Genomic DNA, 17,634 nt, shown 5'->3' with positions numbered 1-17,634 from the left:
TGTTTGAATCATCAGCAGAGACCCTACTCTCTGTAATGGACACCGACCTGTGGTTTGATCAGGGGCTCCGGCAGGCCAACACAAGCACACACTTTCCTCCAATTGTATTACTGGGCTTGGGGGAGGTGATGGTATTATTTCTGCTACAACACTGGTTTAATTCAAGGCAGATTTGACCCCAGCCTCACTTCTCCAGTTCAACTCATTGGATCAAGTAATAATCCTGCCTCAACCACATGAATAAGACACAGAGGGGCGATGCACTCGTTCTTACCGCGTACGTCAAATGTCACTCTGGTCCACATGCAAGTCATGATGATACCATTTCATCTGAAAGTTGAGGGAGCTTAACAGAGATCTACAGAGATGAGAGGAGAAGACAGACAAGTAGGACGAATGGTGCCACGCCACATTAACACAGAATCAACTTGGAGCTCTGTGACTGCTGTTTGCACAGATCCACAACCCAGCCCAAGATTCAGTAGATTACACTCTGTCCATGCCTTTTTACAATGCTGAAGTTACTTGGTGGCAAGTTGATGTATTAACATGGCAAGTACTTGTCCACCAGAGGCAATGTGAGAGCCTGTTAACATCTAGTAAACCATGAGCTATGGTTTGACATGTCGTACTTGGTTCGACAGGGATATTCATATTGGACTGTTTATTCTGGAGAAATTCTGAAGGTTGCGTTGCCACAACCACACATAGGCCCACTGTAGGCCTCCACTGCACCAGATAAACTAGTGGCTGACCCATCACACCTCTTCACAGGAATAATGCGCCAAACCGTCCTTAAACTGCAGAGCCTTATGAGGCGTTTACTGTGAGCTATGACTAAACTAAGGCATCTTCGAGTGCTCTGCGAAACATCCAAATTCCATCCCAGAAATACAGGCCTTTCTCCAAAACACATAATAACTCCTGTTCAAAGGCCCTATCTTGTATTATCATTTCAAAGGGGTCAAACACAAAACATACTCACACTCAACCTTGAGCTAGCTAATGAGAACGGGCCCGGGCGAGGCCTGCCTTTCCAGTCACTGCGCAGCAGGCAGCGGATAGCGGCGGTTGTGGTTGCGGTTGGTTGCCGTTTGGTGTGTGACTCGGTCCAGCTCCCACGCAGTTGAAACTATGGGTCCCGGAGCGGCGGATGCTACTGAGGCCCCTGATCCTCGCGAGGGGGGGGCTTTAATCTGAGTTTGAAATGAGAGACAGGCCGTCGGCACTCAGGGACGGCCCTCTGATTTGTTCTGTGGTTCCTTTGATAGCATGCATCCTACAGAACAGAGGGAAACAAAAAAAGATGACAGAGACAGGTCTTGGGGAAAACAGGTTTTAATCCATGGAGCTTCAATTGCTGCACTTCGGTCACAGCCTCCCCAGAGAGGGCAAGGGAGCCAAGCTGAGAGTGATAAGCTAATATAACATACAGTTAAAACACAATAACTTACAGTTTCTGAAAGCAATTAGAATAGAATGAAGGGGCTCTTAAGCACTTACAATTCGTAACATATTGTACGAATTGGAATTCGTAACACATCATATAAATTGCATTTACAGTGGGGAGAACAAGTATTTGATACACTGCCGATTTTACAGGTTTTCCTACTTACAAAGCATGTAGAGGTCTGTACTTTTTTATCATAAGTACACTTCAACTGTGAGAGATGGAATCTAAAACAAAAATCCAGAAAATCACATTGTATGATTTTTAAGTAATTATTTTGCATTTTATTGCATGACATAAGTATTTGGTCACCTACCAACCAGTAAGAATTCCGGCTCTCACAGACCTGTTAGTTTTTCTTTAAGAAGCCCTCCTGTTCTCCACTCATTACCTGTATTAACTGCACCTGTTTGAATTCGTTACCTGTATAAAAGACACCTGTCCACACACTCAATCAAACAGACTCCAACCTCTCCACAATGGCCAAGACCAGACAGCTGTGTAAGGACATCAGGGATATAATTCGGTCTGGGATTCCATGCAAGATCTCACCTCGTGGGGCATCAATGATCCTGAGGAAGGTGAGGGATCAGCCCAGAACTACATGGCAGGACCTGGTCAATGACCTGAAGAGAGGGACCACAGTCTCAAAGACAACCATTAGTAACACACTACGCAATCATGGATTAAAATCCTGCAGCGCTCGCAAGGTCCCCCTGCTCAAGCCAGCGCATGTCCAGGCCCGTTTGAAAATTGCCAATGACCATCTGGATGATCCAGAGGAGGAATGGGAGAAGGTCATATGGTCTGATGAGACAAAAATAGAGCTTTTTGGTCTAAACTCCACTCGCCGTGTTTGGAGGAAGAGGAAGGATGAGTACAACCCCAAGAACACCATCCCAACCGTGAAGCATGGAGGTGGAAACATCATTCTTTGGGGATGGTTTTCTGTAAAGGCGACAGGACGACTGCACCATATTGAGGGGAGGATGGAAGGGGCCATGTATCGCGAGATCTTGGCCAACAACCTCCTTCCCTCAGTAAGAGCCTTGAAGATGGGTCTTGGCTGGGTCTTCCAGCATGACAACGACCCGAAACACACAGCCAGGGCAACTAAGGAGTGGCTCCGTAAGAAGCATCTCAAGGTCCTGGAGTGGCCTAGCCAGTCTCCAGACCTGAACCAAATAGAACATCTTTGGAGGGAGCTGAAAGTCTGTATTGCCCAGCGACAGCCCCGAAACCTGAAGGATCTGGAGAAGTTCTGTATGGAGGAGTGGGCCAAAACCCCTGCTGCAGTATGTGCAAACCTGGTCAAGAACTACAGGAAATGTATGATCTCTGTAATTGCAAACAGAGGTTTCTGTACCAAATATTAAGCTCGGCTTTTCTGATGTATGAAATACTTATGTCATGCAATAAAATGCAAATTAATTACTTAAAAATTATACAATGTGATTTTCTGGATTTTTGTTTTAGATTGCTCGAATTTTCGAGCAGGTGGTGTTATCAAGCTACAGCCTTTTTTGTTTCAATCAAAACACATATTTAGCCTTGTGGCGCATGCTGCTGAGTTATGAGATTCTTTATTTTGATGCTTTACAGATGGACTATCTGGTCTATCCAAATAAAGTGTCACCCTATTCATCCTAAAATAAATGAATTAGTGTTTTCGGTCTAACAGTAACTTTATACTATGCTATTATGTTCGCTATGTTAGGCAAATGTAGAATACTTCTTAAATCGTTAAGTGATCTTGTGAGACACTGAATCAGCTTTGATCTAAACTTTATTAAACGATCACCTGAGAAGTGCCAGAGCTGAAACAACGGTAGAGGGAAGCATAATCATTACAACAAATTCAACATTATTGGTGATAGTCAATAATCAATATGGTAGTAATCTGTCATTCCTGATTTTGTCAAATAGAATTTTACCCTGATGTCCATGCTTTGGCACGTTCATTTTGGTCACAGTCTGAGATAAAGCGTTTGCAAGACTGCAATGAAAATATGAAAATATAACCTAAACATGATCTAAAGAAAATGTTTAATCCCTAACATAGCATATACCTACACAAGTGTGTTTCAGTTTGTGCATGGTTTGTTTAAAGGCATGGGCTTGAGAGAGAAATCAGAGTGTGAGAGACAAACCGTGTGAGAAACAGACAGATCGGGGCTACTTTGATGTGCTTCGGTGCTGAGTGCTGCTCGGAATAGATGCTAGATAGAAAAAAAAGCACACCGCAGATTCAATGGACAAATGTCTGTCTACAGACCACTACAGTAGAACTGTGTGTGTGTGTTGCACAATAACTCACAAGAGACTCACACTCATCCATGTGTGCAGACTCAAGTTGTCAATCACGTGAACTGGAAAAAAAAGAAAAGAAGAAAAAAACATTTTCTCCCAAATATCCTCAAGTGAGGCAGACAACTGACACGCCTTTAAAGGGAATCAAAACAGCCTCCACCACATTTCAATCTTTGTTGTATTATGTTCCCTCCAGAAGGAGAAGGAAAAGTAATATTTGTGTGATCAGAAATCTGTGACCAATATGCTCCCCATATGTCTGACTTCAGCGTTGTGTCTTTCAACTCCAGTCTTGTTTTTGTTTTGGAGGAATTTGGCTTTTCTGCACATATCTAGTTATCTATTCTTTGCTCTTATATACCCAGTGTATTAAGTGAAGCCTGTCTTTGTGTGGATGCTGACAGCCCATCACTTAGCAGTGACTGTATGGTTTGCTTTATCAATAGCACATACAGCAGTATTAGGAAAATGGGCCTAAATGGGGCCATAGGCCTACATTAGACACAGACATAGCCCTGTAAACAGATCATGTAGAACTGCAGTTCAGATATGAAGCACATCAAGAAACGTCAATGTTTTTTCAATCTACATTCCAAGATTACTTCATTTCCATCACACCGCCAGACTACTTGCAGCCAACATCTGAACACTTCATCATTCATTGAAATATTACAGACACTAAGCTCAGTAACTCACAGCCATAGTTTGAAAAATTAATCTGTGTATTCACGTCTATTGCCATGACTCAACGTGGTTCAACATGGTCTCTGTACAACAGTAATTATCTATGGAGGCTGTCATATTTATTTGCCTAGTAATTTTAGACTGCTTAAGTCGGTTGGTCAGTGAGCTCATTGCGTCGTGTAGATTGTTAGATCGTGTCAGATTGAAGAAGTAACAGATTGTGTTGATTTTTCCTTATTTGAGGCAGGGTGGTCCCTCTACAGCCTAGTGTCTGGGACTGTCACAACACAGTGACCCCCTGAACATTTCCAACACACACTCACTCCTGTCCCATCTATAGGGCGAGGGTGCAATCCTCCCCAATAACAAAGCTGCCATTGACACTGACCCTCACCTCCTTCCTCCACCTCTCCATCCCCCTGGTCCTCATCCCCCTCCCACGTTGCCCGCCCGGGCCCAGTGCTGGGCTGGCCATAGGGCCCCGGAATGTGGTTCAGGTGGAGAGCTGTGCTGTTTCCAATTAGCAGGGTATAAATTAGCATTGCTCTCTCCTGTCTCCTCTCCAAACATTGCTGTCTCCCCATTCTTTTTGACCCCTCCACACTTCACTCTTGCTCTGACCTCCCCTCTGCCACTCCGCCACATAAATGTCCTCTCTTTATGGCTCTTGTCTGCAGCCCCTGCACTACCCTCTCTCATGCTCAGTGTGGTTAACATGCAGTACATTTGGTATAAAGTTCTTTGTCGTCGGTCAATGAGTGTATAAATCCAGTGTTTTATATTTAAGTCTGAAAGGATATACACCTCCCAGGTTTACTGTAACTCTGCTCAAATCCTGTACAGAGGACAAGGACAAAGACAGACTCATATATTGTTTCTGTCTGCAATCCAGTATACTGTATGTTGGGTCATATTAATATTCAATTACAAAAGTATAATGTGCAAAATGTGAAACTGAGCGAGTGTAGTCTTTTATTTCTGGACATGTTACAACGTATTTGCGAGCTCTTTTTCTACAGGTCAGTCTGTTAAATGGAGTGTTATTTTTCCAGGGCAAATAGATCAGGCTCAGTGTAGCCAAGTAGGACCTGAGGTCAACCTGGCACTGAGGGTTCACATCTGTTTAAATAAATCCTCCAAGGTGCCATCAGCAGTATAAACACACACACACACACGCACACGCACACACGCACACACACACATACACACACACACATAGAGAAACACACACAGTGATAGTTTTTCATCATTAACTTTTTTTCACATTCCCACTTTTGGCACCTGTCATCCCTATATTTTCTTGTCTCGTTCTTTACGAGCGCGGGCTGCCGTTACTGAGAACACTGCACATGGGAGGGAAATTTACAGAGTGTGTCCTCCCCAGCCCGAGCACGTTCGCAGGGATCAAATGCTCCCAAGGTGTCCTACATACAACTCTATATTTTCACTCTGCCAGACCCCCCCCCACACTACCACTGCACTCTTTTACAGAGCCCGAGACCTCCGCTTGCCCTCTGAGCTCTCACTTTATGAGGCCCAGCTCATCCCTTGACTTGTAGAGAAAACAAGACCGGGGCAGCCTTTTATAGGGCTGCTGGGGAAAAGACAGGGGAAAGGCCCAAAAGAAGAGAAAAGTTTAGTCTCCTGCTCCCTGAGCATCAGAGAGAGACATGGGGAGGGTGATAGAGGGAGGGAAAGAGGGAGAAGACAGGAGCAGTTTGTTGAGGAAGTGGTCATGCTGTGTTTTGCAGCGGCCTGCCACCAGTGTCTGCACCAGAGATCAGACCAGCATCCCCTCTTCGACTGGCATTCCCTCCATTCAGCTGGCCAGGAGGGTGAGGGGGATGAGGATGCAGAGAAAAAGAGAGAGAACAGGGACAAGGGTGTGAACTCTCCTCCCTGACACAGGCTCACTCCTCCTCCGCAGGAGTCCCGTGCCTCTTTAGATAAACACAGCGGATCAGTTAACAGCTTTCACCTCCCTCACTCCCTCTCTCCCTCCTTCCCTCTCCAGATGTTTGGCCCATGCAGCTGAGTGCACCCAGGGCTTAGGAGTGGAGATCTCCAGCATCGATTGGAATGCTGCTCCTCCATCCATCTCCATCAGTGGAGATGCCATTTGTTTGACTTGAGGTGTGATTGTGTTTTCCCTTCCCCACACCTGCAGCTTCCTCTGGACCTACCCTGAGACCTATGATCAATTGCATTGACTTGGGAAAACCGTAGCAGAGCAGCTGAAGCCCCATGCTTTATGAGTTCTGCCTGTGGTTCCAGGCAACCTGTGGATGAACAACATCCTGAGCACAGTTTAATTATCAAAGTCTTATTCCCATCAAACTAAACCCAGGAACACATTTTATGTTCCTCTTATATTCTTGCAATGGAGTAATCAGGCTCTACCTACCCCATCTGTTTTAAGCTGTTGCTCCCTCTTCCCTTTCTGCACTGCTGTGACTTTGTGTCATTCAACAGACTGTCTTTTATGTGGATTAAATGCTCCTCTAACACGGTCTTATCATGCACCAGGCCCAACCTCATTCGTCAATAGCGCTCAGCAACTGGTAGTGGGGAGTTCTGAAGAGACGGTCCAACGTTAGCAGTGCTCATTTCAACACGGTGGGCTACCCTGTTATTCAAATCCTCTCAAGCTGTTCCAGACATCTGACAACCGCTACTTTTATTTATTGACTTCATTTTGCTCAGAGGGCAGGTTTTTACTTCTCCCTGAGTGATGCAGAGTTAATCTAGAGCTGTGCACTGCACTGCACTCTCCCCTTCAAACCGTACTTAAGCGTTTAAACACTCTGGGTAATGACGTGCTGTTGTGGAAATGAAAAACCATGCCGGATAAAAAAAACCATCCCTGCAGGCTTTCCCTGAGGAGAGAGGAAGCCATCGAGGAGAGGAGGAGAGAGAGGAGGACCCTGTTAATCAGAATGAATGAGCACCTCTTAGGGCCCTTGTGTCGACTGAGCTAGGAGCGCTCAGAAACCCCTGGGCTGAGTCACTGCTTGCTCCGAGTGTGAAGAGAGATCCAGATTCTCTCCCACACACAGACAAGATATCACCCCAACCAATTGTAGGTTTCTGTTGTTTTAATTGTTTTCTTCTTCTTTGCTTACTTTTCCAACATGTTGAATATTTATATTGACGTCATATTTTGTCGGTGTATCCCTCTTGAAAAGATGAAATAGTCTATTTATGATGAAGAACTGTTTTCTGACATTCGTCAGCACAACTAGGGAGGACTTCAGTTGGCATCTGATAGATCTTCCCGGAAATTAGAACGATCACATATCAAATGTATCTTAACCTAGCATTTTTACGTTTCGCCAGTTGGTTTTAAATTCTACAAAATCTACTGCTGCTCTACTGTCAAAAGAAAGAGTCTGCTATGAAAATGAAAGTAACAGACATACAATGGTGATTCCATACTGCATTTCAAACACAATGTTTGTGTATGCAATTTAAAAACAAGAGTTACTTAGAGTGAGCACATATTACAATGATCAATGAATTAAAAGAGCTCTGATTTTTGGCAGAAGCTCAGAAGGAAGGGTTTCAGTTTCCCCAAGTTAATATTACATAAATGTCTTTTGAGTATGGAGATCATCATGTTTAGCTGTGTCTGTTTTCCTTTGGATGCATTGAAGTGATTCTCCCTACTGTAGCTCTACTGCCTTATAGAATGCCTTCCCCAGAGCAGCTTTTTCAAATTTGGGGCTTGCGACACTCAGCCAAAAGCCGCAAATTACCCCCCTCTAGCAGCAGCGAATTAGGAACAATTTTGTGTTTGCTATAAAAAAAAAACAGGGGAGAGAGAAGCAAGGGGAAAATGTAGCTTACACCAGGGACCACCAACGGAGGCAACATGGGATGAACTGCTCGCTGGCTGACAGATTGGGTGGCAGGGCGGTGCTTTCACGCTTACTCTCTAATCTCTGAACTTCACAGCAATCAGCTTTATCACATCACTGCTACATAGTACAACACAACATTCATTACATACAGTAAGAATTACTGGACTTATGTTACTGTTCCATTGTTTACAAGCCTTTGAATTAGCTTTGTAATTTCCCCAACCCAGACCTGCAGCACTGATAAAATAAGGCTTTTGCTCCAACACCAGCACCCTCAGGGATGCAGTGACTTTGTTGACGTTGTGTAGCAAAGGGTGAGAGATATGAGGTGCCAATTCAATGGATGTTCTCTCTTTATGTCATAGATGCCATTCTTTTCAGTCGAGGGAGAGGGAGAGGTTTGGCTTCTCTGCTATGCGGTTGGTCTGAGCACCAACGTAAAAAAGGCTTTTTTCCTTATTTTTTACAAAGCGTGAGGTTTGGCTCGCCTGCCTAATCTGCTTCGATTGAGCCAGTCCATGTTTTTCCCATTCTGGCAACATTTTCAATGGCCTTTTAAAATCCACTTCCAAGTTGTAATATGCCACTGCAGACGTTATTGAGAGAAGGAAGGAAACCAAAACTGGAGAGAGAGGGGGTTGTAGGAGGGACCTATCCCCTACTGTTAGCCTTTAACTTCAGAGTTTCCAAACTTCATCACGTCTCCATGGTGATGCCTGGTGGAGCAGGCAGGCACACTCTGTCTTGCTCAGAGATCAGGTGGCCAGAGCAGGCCATGGCCAGGTTGGGGTTAGAGTTATTCTTGTTAAGCCATAGGCCTACGACAACTGTAATCAGAGCCCGGCTAGCCTGACCCCACACTGACACATCTTGGACCAGATGTTAATTGTGCTTCCTGCTTCTTTTTGATTAAATGACATCAGGTTTTAGTCTTGTTTGTATGGCTAATGGCGCTCATTTGGTGCAATAAGCGGTTTAGGGGCTGCTGTGGGTGACATCACCCCTCAGTGCCTTTGATCTGAGCTCTCTGAGGATACACTAGCTAGTGTTTCTTGTTGGCCATAGTTGTGCTAGGGTTAGAGCTGTTGGTCCATACCTGTGGGTCTGGACTTGATGACGACAAGAAGGTAGAGTACATGATATTGCCCGATTCTTGTTGCCCAATCATTGGGCACATTGGGTAGAGCTCTCTTCACCCACCAGCCCTAAGAGGTGCCAGGCTGCAGGAAAATGGTGAGGGCATGAGGTCGCCAGCTGGGACGCAGCAGGGTACCAGGAAGATTGAAAGGGGGCATTGGGAAGAGTAGGGGGGTCATGACCAAATGCCACCCATTGAACTGCATAATGGCTGCATTAGAGGGCCTGTGTTTTGGTCTCACAGATGTTATAATGAGGCTGATTCGATTAACAATAAAACCCAGAGCGCAACTGCGGATATTTTGATGTTGTTTGCGAGAGTATTTTGATCTTGGTGTTTCGTGAGAGAAGTTGGGTAGTCTTCTGCGATATAAAGTGAGTCAGTGGGTGGAGGGTGTGGTTAGTCAATATATGGGTATAGAGGCAAAGTCCATTAGGGTTCTATGATTAACACCAGGAAATCTAAGGCTTGACACCAACTCAGATAACTTCACCCTTGTCTTATCAGGCACCTAACAGACCCCATGCCTACTAGTCTTTTCCTGTCTTGCAATCTCCTTATCTCCATCTCTGTAAACCCTTCTCGCTACCTCTCTCTACCCCTCTCTCCCTCTTTTTCTCCCTCCCTCTCTACCCCTCTCTCCCTCTTTTTCTCCCTCCCTCTCTACCCCTCTCTCCCTCTTTTTCTTCCTCCCTCTCAGCGCGTGGCTAAGGTGTGAGATCATTCTCTTTCTGGGTGGCTTTCCTGCTATATGTCACTGTCATCTGCTGGCACCGAGGGTTGGGGGGGGTCCCTTTTCTGAAAACACACCGCACTGCCCTCCACCGCGCCACACACATAAATTCTTGGGCACGAGACTGGAGAATGGTGCACCAACGCAGCACCCTTTTTTACTGGTCCTGGCAGGGTGAAGCACAGACCGGTGAAGCAGGATGAGAGAAGGAGACGCGGAGGGTGGAAGATATATAATTGAATAACTCAAAAGCGGGGCAGCAGGGATCAGCCCTGCCAGGAAAAGCAAACGCCAACAAGCCGGGCCTGTGGAAGTCAACCATTAAAGTGAGAGGAGAAAACCTCTGCTCTGATCAGCCGTAGCACAGGGCGAGCAATTTCAAAGGCTAACTCAAAATGCCACCTACTTACTGTAGCTTCCCCCTCTATACATTGATACTACCACCCCCTCAATTCTGATCACTGTAGCCAACAGATAATCCCTTTGAAATTGTGCTGCACTTAAATGCTTGCATTGTCTTTGGTCTCTTTCAATTAAATTTCAATTTAATCAGTTTAAGTAACTTACAAACCACTCTAAACAGTTCAGGAAAATAAAAACATTCAAGGGAACTCATTCCAAATGATGCATTTCAAATGTAGGAATAACATGTAGGAATAACATTAAAACATTGTTTTTCCTCTAATGATTGAATTAGCTAAGGATATCCCACAATGCACCACTCTCTGCACCGTGATCTGGCTGTGGAAAGGAAGAAAGGGGAGGGTGGGTGTTGGAGGAATGAGTTTACCTTGCCTGTTTGGCTTGGCCTTAACAATGCTCGAATGAAAGCATGGCATAGCAACCGTGTAAGGCATGAATGGACTTCTGACTAAATCGACAGACTTTGCCCAGGAAATGGCCTCTACATCAGAGGGAAGATGTGAGTTATGATAAGTCATAACTGATAATCCACGTGGAACTGAGTAGAAACCTGGGGTGGTAACAGGGCACGCATCACTGATGGGAGTCACATAAACCTACATTCATCAAGTTCATAGTGTTATGAATAACCATAATGTGACATCGATTGGAGTCTTCTGTAGTGACGTATTCAATTTAAGGCCCAGTGTCGTTGTTGTTACAATTGCTGAGCCCTTTTGCATATTTCATTTCAAAATGAATTGGCAGTCAAGGAACATTCTTTCACATGCCATTTAACAAGAACAAAAGTGAGACTATAAGAGAGAGAATGTAGGAGAGAGGTGGTGCCGACCAGGGATTAATGCAACAGGTCTCCACTGACAGAAAAAGAGGAGGTCGTCACATTTTCTCTCACATCCTGTTAGACACCCATCTTGAAGGAAATAAAATAAAGTCAAACACAACTGATTATTGGCAAGTTTCTTCTTCCCTTACGACAGGGATGGAGAAGTCATGTATGATAAAGGACAGCTGAACACACATACAAGTTGACATACATGCACAGTTTCTGTCTTGCTTATTTTGTCAGGTGCAGTGACTTTCCCCGCAGATAAAGATCACTCCTTTCTCTCTCTGTCAATCAACGGCACTGCTCTGCTTTTCTGACCGTTTGTTTGTCTCTTTCTCTATTTGTTCTTGATAAAAGAGCATTGACTTCTGCATCGTCTACAAAGCTTTCACATAGACCCATTAACTGATGCATGAGGAGCGGCTTGACTTTGAGGTCTCATACCTGACCAGGGAAAGTGACTCTCAACCATAACGCCTGGTTAAAATGTAGATTTGCAGCTTCTGTATGTGCCGAGGCCTGATGATGCTCGTATAATCAACGAAGGCACTGGCTGCCCCAGAGTTTACACTTGATCTATTTTCTAATTTACCAGAGTTCTGAGATGAATCATGACTGACCACATAATAAAAAATGGCATTACGGCTCTGACACTGTTATCAGTCTCTGTTCGATACATGGGCTAAAATGACCCATTAGTGGTATTTCCAGTTTTCTTTCAAGCAGATAAGTATCATTCGAACACTAAATAATTACTGTCAGATGATACGAATCTCATGCTGGATCTATTAAGGTTACTTCACCACAATTCCCACCGCAGTGTTTAAGATGATCAATAGCAATAATAAACATTTAGTGTTTCATGTGCAGAAAAATATATGACCACAAAAAAGGATCAAATAAACAGTGTGACCCAGTATGAGCGAGTCTGTACATTTAAGGAATCAAACTTATTCCTTATTCAAACGGGGACCCACAAAGAAAATCAATGTGTATTTCTCTCTCAGTCAAGCAATTTAACAATTCGCCATCAGGCAACAATGTTTTTATTTATTTAACTCCTTCAATGGTTGCCAAGCGGCATTAGACTGAATTGAATATTGTACTTCTATCCACCAGACCTTTTCAAAAGCTTTAGAGTAGTCATCAATCTAAACTAGACTTAGAGTAGAATTAAATAAATACTTTCCTCCCATGAAACCTAACATTCTTTTCTTCCTGTCATGTTCAGTGTAACACAGCACGGTCTGGCATAGAAGTAAAAGAAAAACACACAATAAATCTAAACAAGGACGTTAAAAGAAAACAACAAATATGGTTAATTATATAATTCAACATTTACAAGAATAATCTGTCTCAAATACTCAATCTTCATTATAATCCTTGAGAAATGTCTATTACTTTGGGTTTAAACAGTACCAGAATCATCTCCAATTCGGCTCCAGATATTTCAAACGATATTAAGAGTGTAAGGAAACGTTTATATTCCTTTTATGTTTTGTTCCATTTATGTTCACAAATATTTAGCATACAGTATCACAATTTAACTTGATTGTGATATATATCTATTAATTACTTTAAAATATTGTTTTTAAACATCCATAATTCTCAGGGCTTTAATAGGGCTTTAATTTTCTTAGAATGTAATATTGCTTTTATTTTCTGACTAATAGAACTATATTCCACGAATTTGGTTCTAGCAAAACTGAGTTAAATCACGATGTCTATTTAAACACATATTTGAATAAATCTTCAACTGGTTCGTTTGTGGTATACCTCTTGAATAGTAAGCTATAGGCTCAAGCTACATCTCCCATACAAACATATTAAAATATTTCTATAAAAAAAAATCTTATAAGGAATGCTTTGGAGAGACAACCAAATGCGGGTTTAGAAATTACCTCATAATCTGACATGAAAATATGAAGTCTTTGAATGTGTTGCACAGATTTTTTTCCATTTTTGGAACGAGCAGGCTGTGTGGCCCCATGACGCAATATCAGGCAATTATAATACGATGTTGAACTAATGGATGGATGTGGTGTAACTCAACTGACAATCTGAAAGCTGCGCAGCTGCACAGACCGTTACTTGTAGACTTCACATTTAGAAAGAGCATTAATTTACAATGTGTTTATGCGTCAGTTTTTGGGGATGAATGGCAAACGACAGCGATATGCTGCAGAACAACCATATTGAGAGATTTTCAAAATATATAAATAATTGCAGTAGGGCCTATATCGTAGCCATAAAAAAAACGAACAAAAATGTTTCAATTGTAGTATCAGAAAATCCTTAATATGTAGTCCTAACATTCCAGGATATTGGATTTAGCCTAGATTAGAGTCAACACAATGTTGCATCTCGTTCATGTGATCTTTATATAGTTTGATTCCGCACATCGCTTGATCCTCAGTCGCTGTTTCGATAGACACTTTTAAAGCTATAACCGTCAAAATGTTTCAATTACTTAGAGATTTTTATTTGACTTAATATAGGCTTACATGTTTTACATGTAGGCCTAAACATCATATAATTTAATTAAATAATATTTTATTATTAGAGAAATGCTAACCAGAATAATTAAAATTACCCTAATTTTGTCAAAAGTTCTGAACATAATTTAACCCACGCATCATCTACACACTCAGCAAAATGTTGAATTTAACGGTTTTCCTGCTGAAAGATGCAATCAAGTTCACTGCGCATTTAGGCCTACTATAGGTAAAAATGTGCAGCTGTATTTCCACTGATTAAAGATATACGCTATGCAATAATCAGTTGTTAAAGGCATCAATTACAGATCTTCAATTATGCCAACATTGACAGGTCAGTGACGCAAAGGCCTATAAGAAAAATGACTGAGTTAAATATATTGTTTTAAATAATTCACTTTATTTCTTTCCAAATGTAAAAGGAAACTCGTCAGTTAAATATTTGCATTTCAATGGACAAATGTAATTTCATACTTTACAAATAAAAACGCAAGATGCTATGACAAATGTAATCAATGCAAGGCATACATCTACAGCATTCTTAAGAACTCTTCAAATAGGCCTAGATCAACAAGAAAGTCCATCCAATTATCATTTGACAAATACCTGTTTCCACAAGAGCTTCAAAAATCTCTATCACCTGAGATACAAATACACAATTTAAAGTCTGAAACACAACTCAAATATTCACAAGCACTGCTCATTAGCCAGGTCAGAGGTGCTGCGCTGAGTTTGTAATTTCTGATATTCTTCGTGTAAACTGACGAGATGTGGAGACGCCGCGGAGTGGAACAGCGCAGGGGACGCGTAGGGAGCGCTGGTGGTCAAAGCGGAAGAAAGGGTGGCATAGCGGCTCGGATTGAAGGACCCGATAGTGACAGGCTGTTGTGATTGAAGAAAAGCCTTGGCAGCGAAAGAGTTCCGGGTAAACAGGCTCGACAAAGCCGGTAGCAGGCTGCTAACAGGTGGGATGGCGGGAGCGCATGATGAGTGCGCATGGTGATGGAAGCCGAATGGATATATCTCCAAACTGGGTAGCTGAAGACCCGCTGTGCCGAGTCCATAAGTACCATAAAAGTTGTGAAAGCCACTGGGCTCAAGGGATTGCTCCTTGAGCACCCCGAAACGAAAATGCTGGCGTTTGAACCTCTTCCTTCGACGCAGAAAGCTCCCATTCTCAAACATGTCCGAAGAATTGGGGTCTAGCGTCCAGTAGTTTCCCTTCCCTGGATTACCAGGCTCCCGGGGCATTTTGACAAAACAGTCATTGAGCGAAAGGTTGTGTCTGATGGAATTCTGCCAGGCAGGGAACTTCTCACGATAATAAACGAATCGGTGGCTGATAAAGTCACATATCTCGCTGAGGGTAAGTCGCTTTTTTGGGCTTTGTAATATGGCCATTGTTATCAAAGCAATGTAGGAGTACGGAGGCTTTACCGATGCCGGGCTTTTACTTGCTGCTGGAGGACACTTCGATGTGGGTGAGTAGTCGTCCCTATCCTCATCCTGCCCACGAGAAGACAAAAAAGTTTCGGGTTCATGCTCTGCGCTTCTCGTCTCTTCCAAAGGTAAGGACACGAGATGCTCCTCTCCGTTATCCCTGAGTCCCTCTCCTACTACGTCAATAACAAAATCTTCCATGGGCTCCAAGTCCAATGTCATAGTCCACGGGCAGAGCCAATATCACCTGCCCCAACAAGGTGGGAAAGGGTCCGTTATTTGAAAGGGATAGATGTCACGCGCAAGGCTTTGCTCTCTCCATTCACAAAAAAAACAAGCTTAAAATATGTGCCCTCTAGCCCCCTCTCACGTTAGTCATTCAAGAGGAAAATACAACCCTTCAAAACAATCTAAAGCCTTTTACCTCCAAACAAACACAAAATGCAATAACCTTTTAGCCTTAAACAGAGAAAAGGGAGGCTGAGAAAGTTATGAAGCACGGCGAGTCTTCCACGATGTCCAGCATCCTCTCTCGTTGGTTTCCTGTTGGAACTGTAACTGCATTGGATCAGGTGACTGTGATGTCATGGTTATGCTCGAGGAGAAGCTCTTGACCAATTCAAACAAGGCAATCCGTACCAAAGTACCACCCGTTAACTATCATCATCCCATCACTCCAACATCAACATCATATTTCAAATTCCATTCAGTAAATTACCATTCGTTTAATAAGTGACAACTATGGGATCAATATGGTGGGGGAAAATGTTCACGTATTGCCTAATTCTGTTATCCATAGGACTACTTGCAGATGGCTATTCGAAATATCAAATATATGTAGGAGTAGACATATAGCTGCCCCTGACATCTGAACTCTCACCACATCAATAACACATTTTAAAAACAAAATGGCCTATAATTGTCATTTCGTGAAGCGCCAAAAACAAAGATAACTCAAAATAAGCCTATAGCCATGATACATTTTGTACATATATGCGCGAATTGAATGTGAGGCTGGGCTGAACCATGAATCAACTCGTCGTTTTTCTGAATAAATAATAATGTCATAATAAGGGCGCTTCGAACATTTTTCTTGTACTATTTGAGCAACATATGCCCATGCGCAAAACATGGAGGAGAGTATGAATTGAAGTATGAGTATGAATGAAAGGCTACACAATAAAAATTAGCCTTAAGCCTCCATCACACCGACAGCTTTTTGTGTTTTGGTGCACCAGAAGTACATTCCTTTCCAATGGAACGCTGCGTTTGCCATGCAACATTGTGTTACAAAGGCAGTTGCAGTCCGTTCTGTGTGGTGCATAGGTTGGATTTATCGAACATATGCATTGTATTGTATGCATAGACGGCGTGACAGAAACAGTAGCAGATTGTGAATGTAGAACTTTTGTTGCACACATATCCAGATGACGCTGCGTACATTTAGCGAATTTCACTACAGGTGTGATCGAGACATAAATTCTAACATTTTGCACAAATAGCACCGACTAAACAACTATCATGTACGGAAGCGTGTTGAGTTATAAATGTTGAAAATACGAAGTTTGACATTAAGTTTAATAAAATCAAAGTGAGGAATCATTTTTATTAGGCTATGCTTCTTTCAAGAAATTATGTGCTTTGGAGAAAGGCATAATGCTTGTGAAAATATCACTTCACATATTGCAGCAAGAGGCCCAAATTCTAAATTCTCCAATAATTTAAAGGCTAGATGAAATAAATCCATCTACTGTAGATCGATCAAAAATAAACCTGGTAGGCCTATTCATTTTAGTCAAGGTAAGTGAGACAAATCAAAGGAGAGTGAAGATTATTAACAACACCAAAATAATTGTGTTGATATTGGGGACTTGCAGTGACGGAAGAGAAGTATGAGCCAACTCCATAATCTATATCTATAGTGGAAAAAACAATTGGTGGACCAGTAGGCCTATAGGTCACATTCAGAAGGTGTCTACCCCTATAGACAGAGACAATTTACGGCGCCTTGCAACTTTTACAATTTATAGAAGGAAATATAGCCTATAGAAATGTATAGTAGCCTACTTATGCTCATACCATGCTGCTATTATAATAGCAAAATTAATAATATTCGAGCATATTGAAACTAGGCTAATATGTCAATTAAATGTAGCAGCTAGCTTACTTGTTATTTCGTGATAGGCATATATTTTTTTATTTCACCTTTATTTAACCAGGTTGGCAAGTTGAGAACAAGTTCTCATTTACAATTGCGACCTGGCCAAGATAA

At 42.6% G+C, this 17,634-nt stretch overlaps 1 protein-coding gene across 1 annotated transcript; it reads right to left on the bottom strand.

The window, feature by feature from the left end:
• Window positions 1–14,361: 14,361 nt before the first annotated feature.
• On the bottom strand, window positions 14,362–15,902 carry foxd7 (forkhead box D7). The gene has a single exon (XM_064985680.1). The coding sequence runs from the start codon at window positions 15,582–15,584 to the stop codon at window positions 14,610–14,612; it is 975 nt and encodes a 324-aa protein (XP_064841752.1). The 5' UTR covers window positions 15,585–15,902; the 3' UTR covers window positions 14,362–14,609.
• Window positions 15,903–17,634: the final 1,732 nt, after the last annotated feature.

The sequence above is a fragment of the Oncorhynchus masou genome, chromosome 14, assembly GCF_036934945.1.
Source record: "Oncorhynchus masou masou isolate Uvic2021 chromosome 14, UVic_Omas_1.1, whole genome shotgun sequence".
NCBI classification, from domain to species: Eukaryota; Metazoa; Chordata; class Actinopteri; order Salmoniformes; family Salmonidae; genus Oncorhynchus; species Oncorhynchus masou.
This window is presented reverse-complemented; position numbering and strand designations above follow the sequence as displayed.

Coding starts and splice junctions, on each gene's coding strand:
- foxd7 (XM_064985680.1), bottom strand. CDS start 15,584: ATGACATTGGACTTGGAGCCCATGGAAGATTTTGTTATTGACGTAGTA.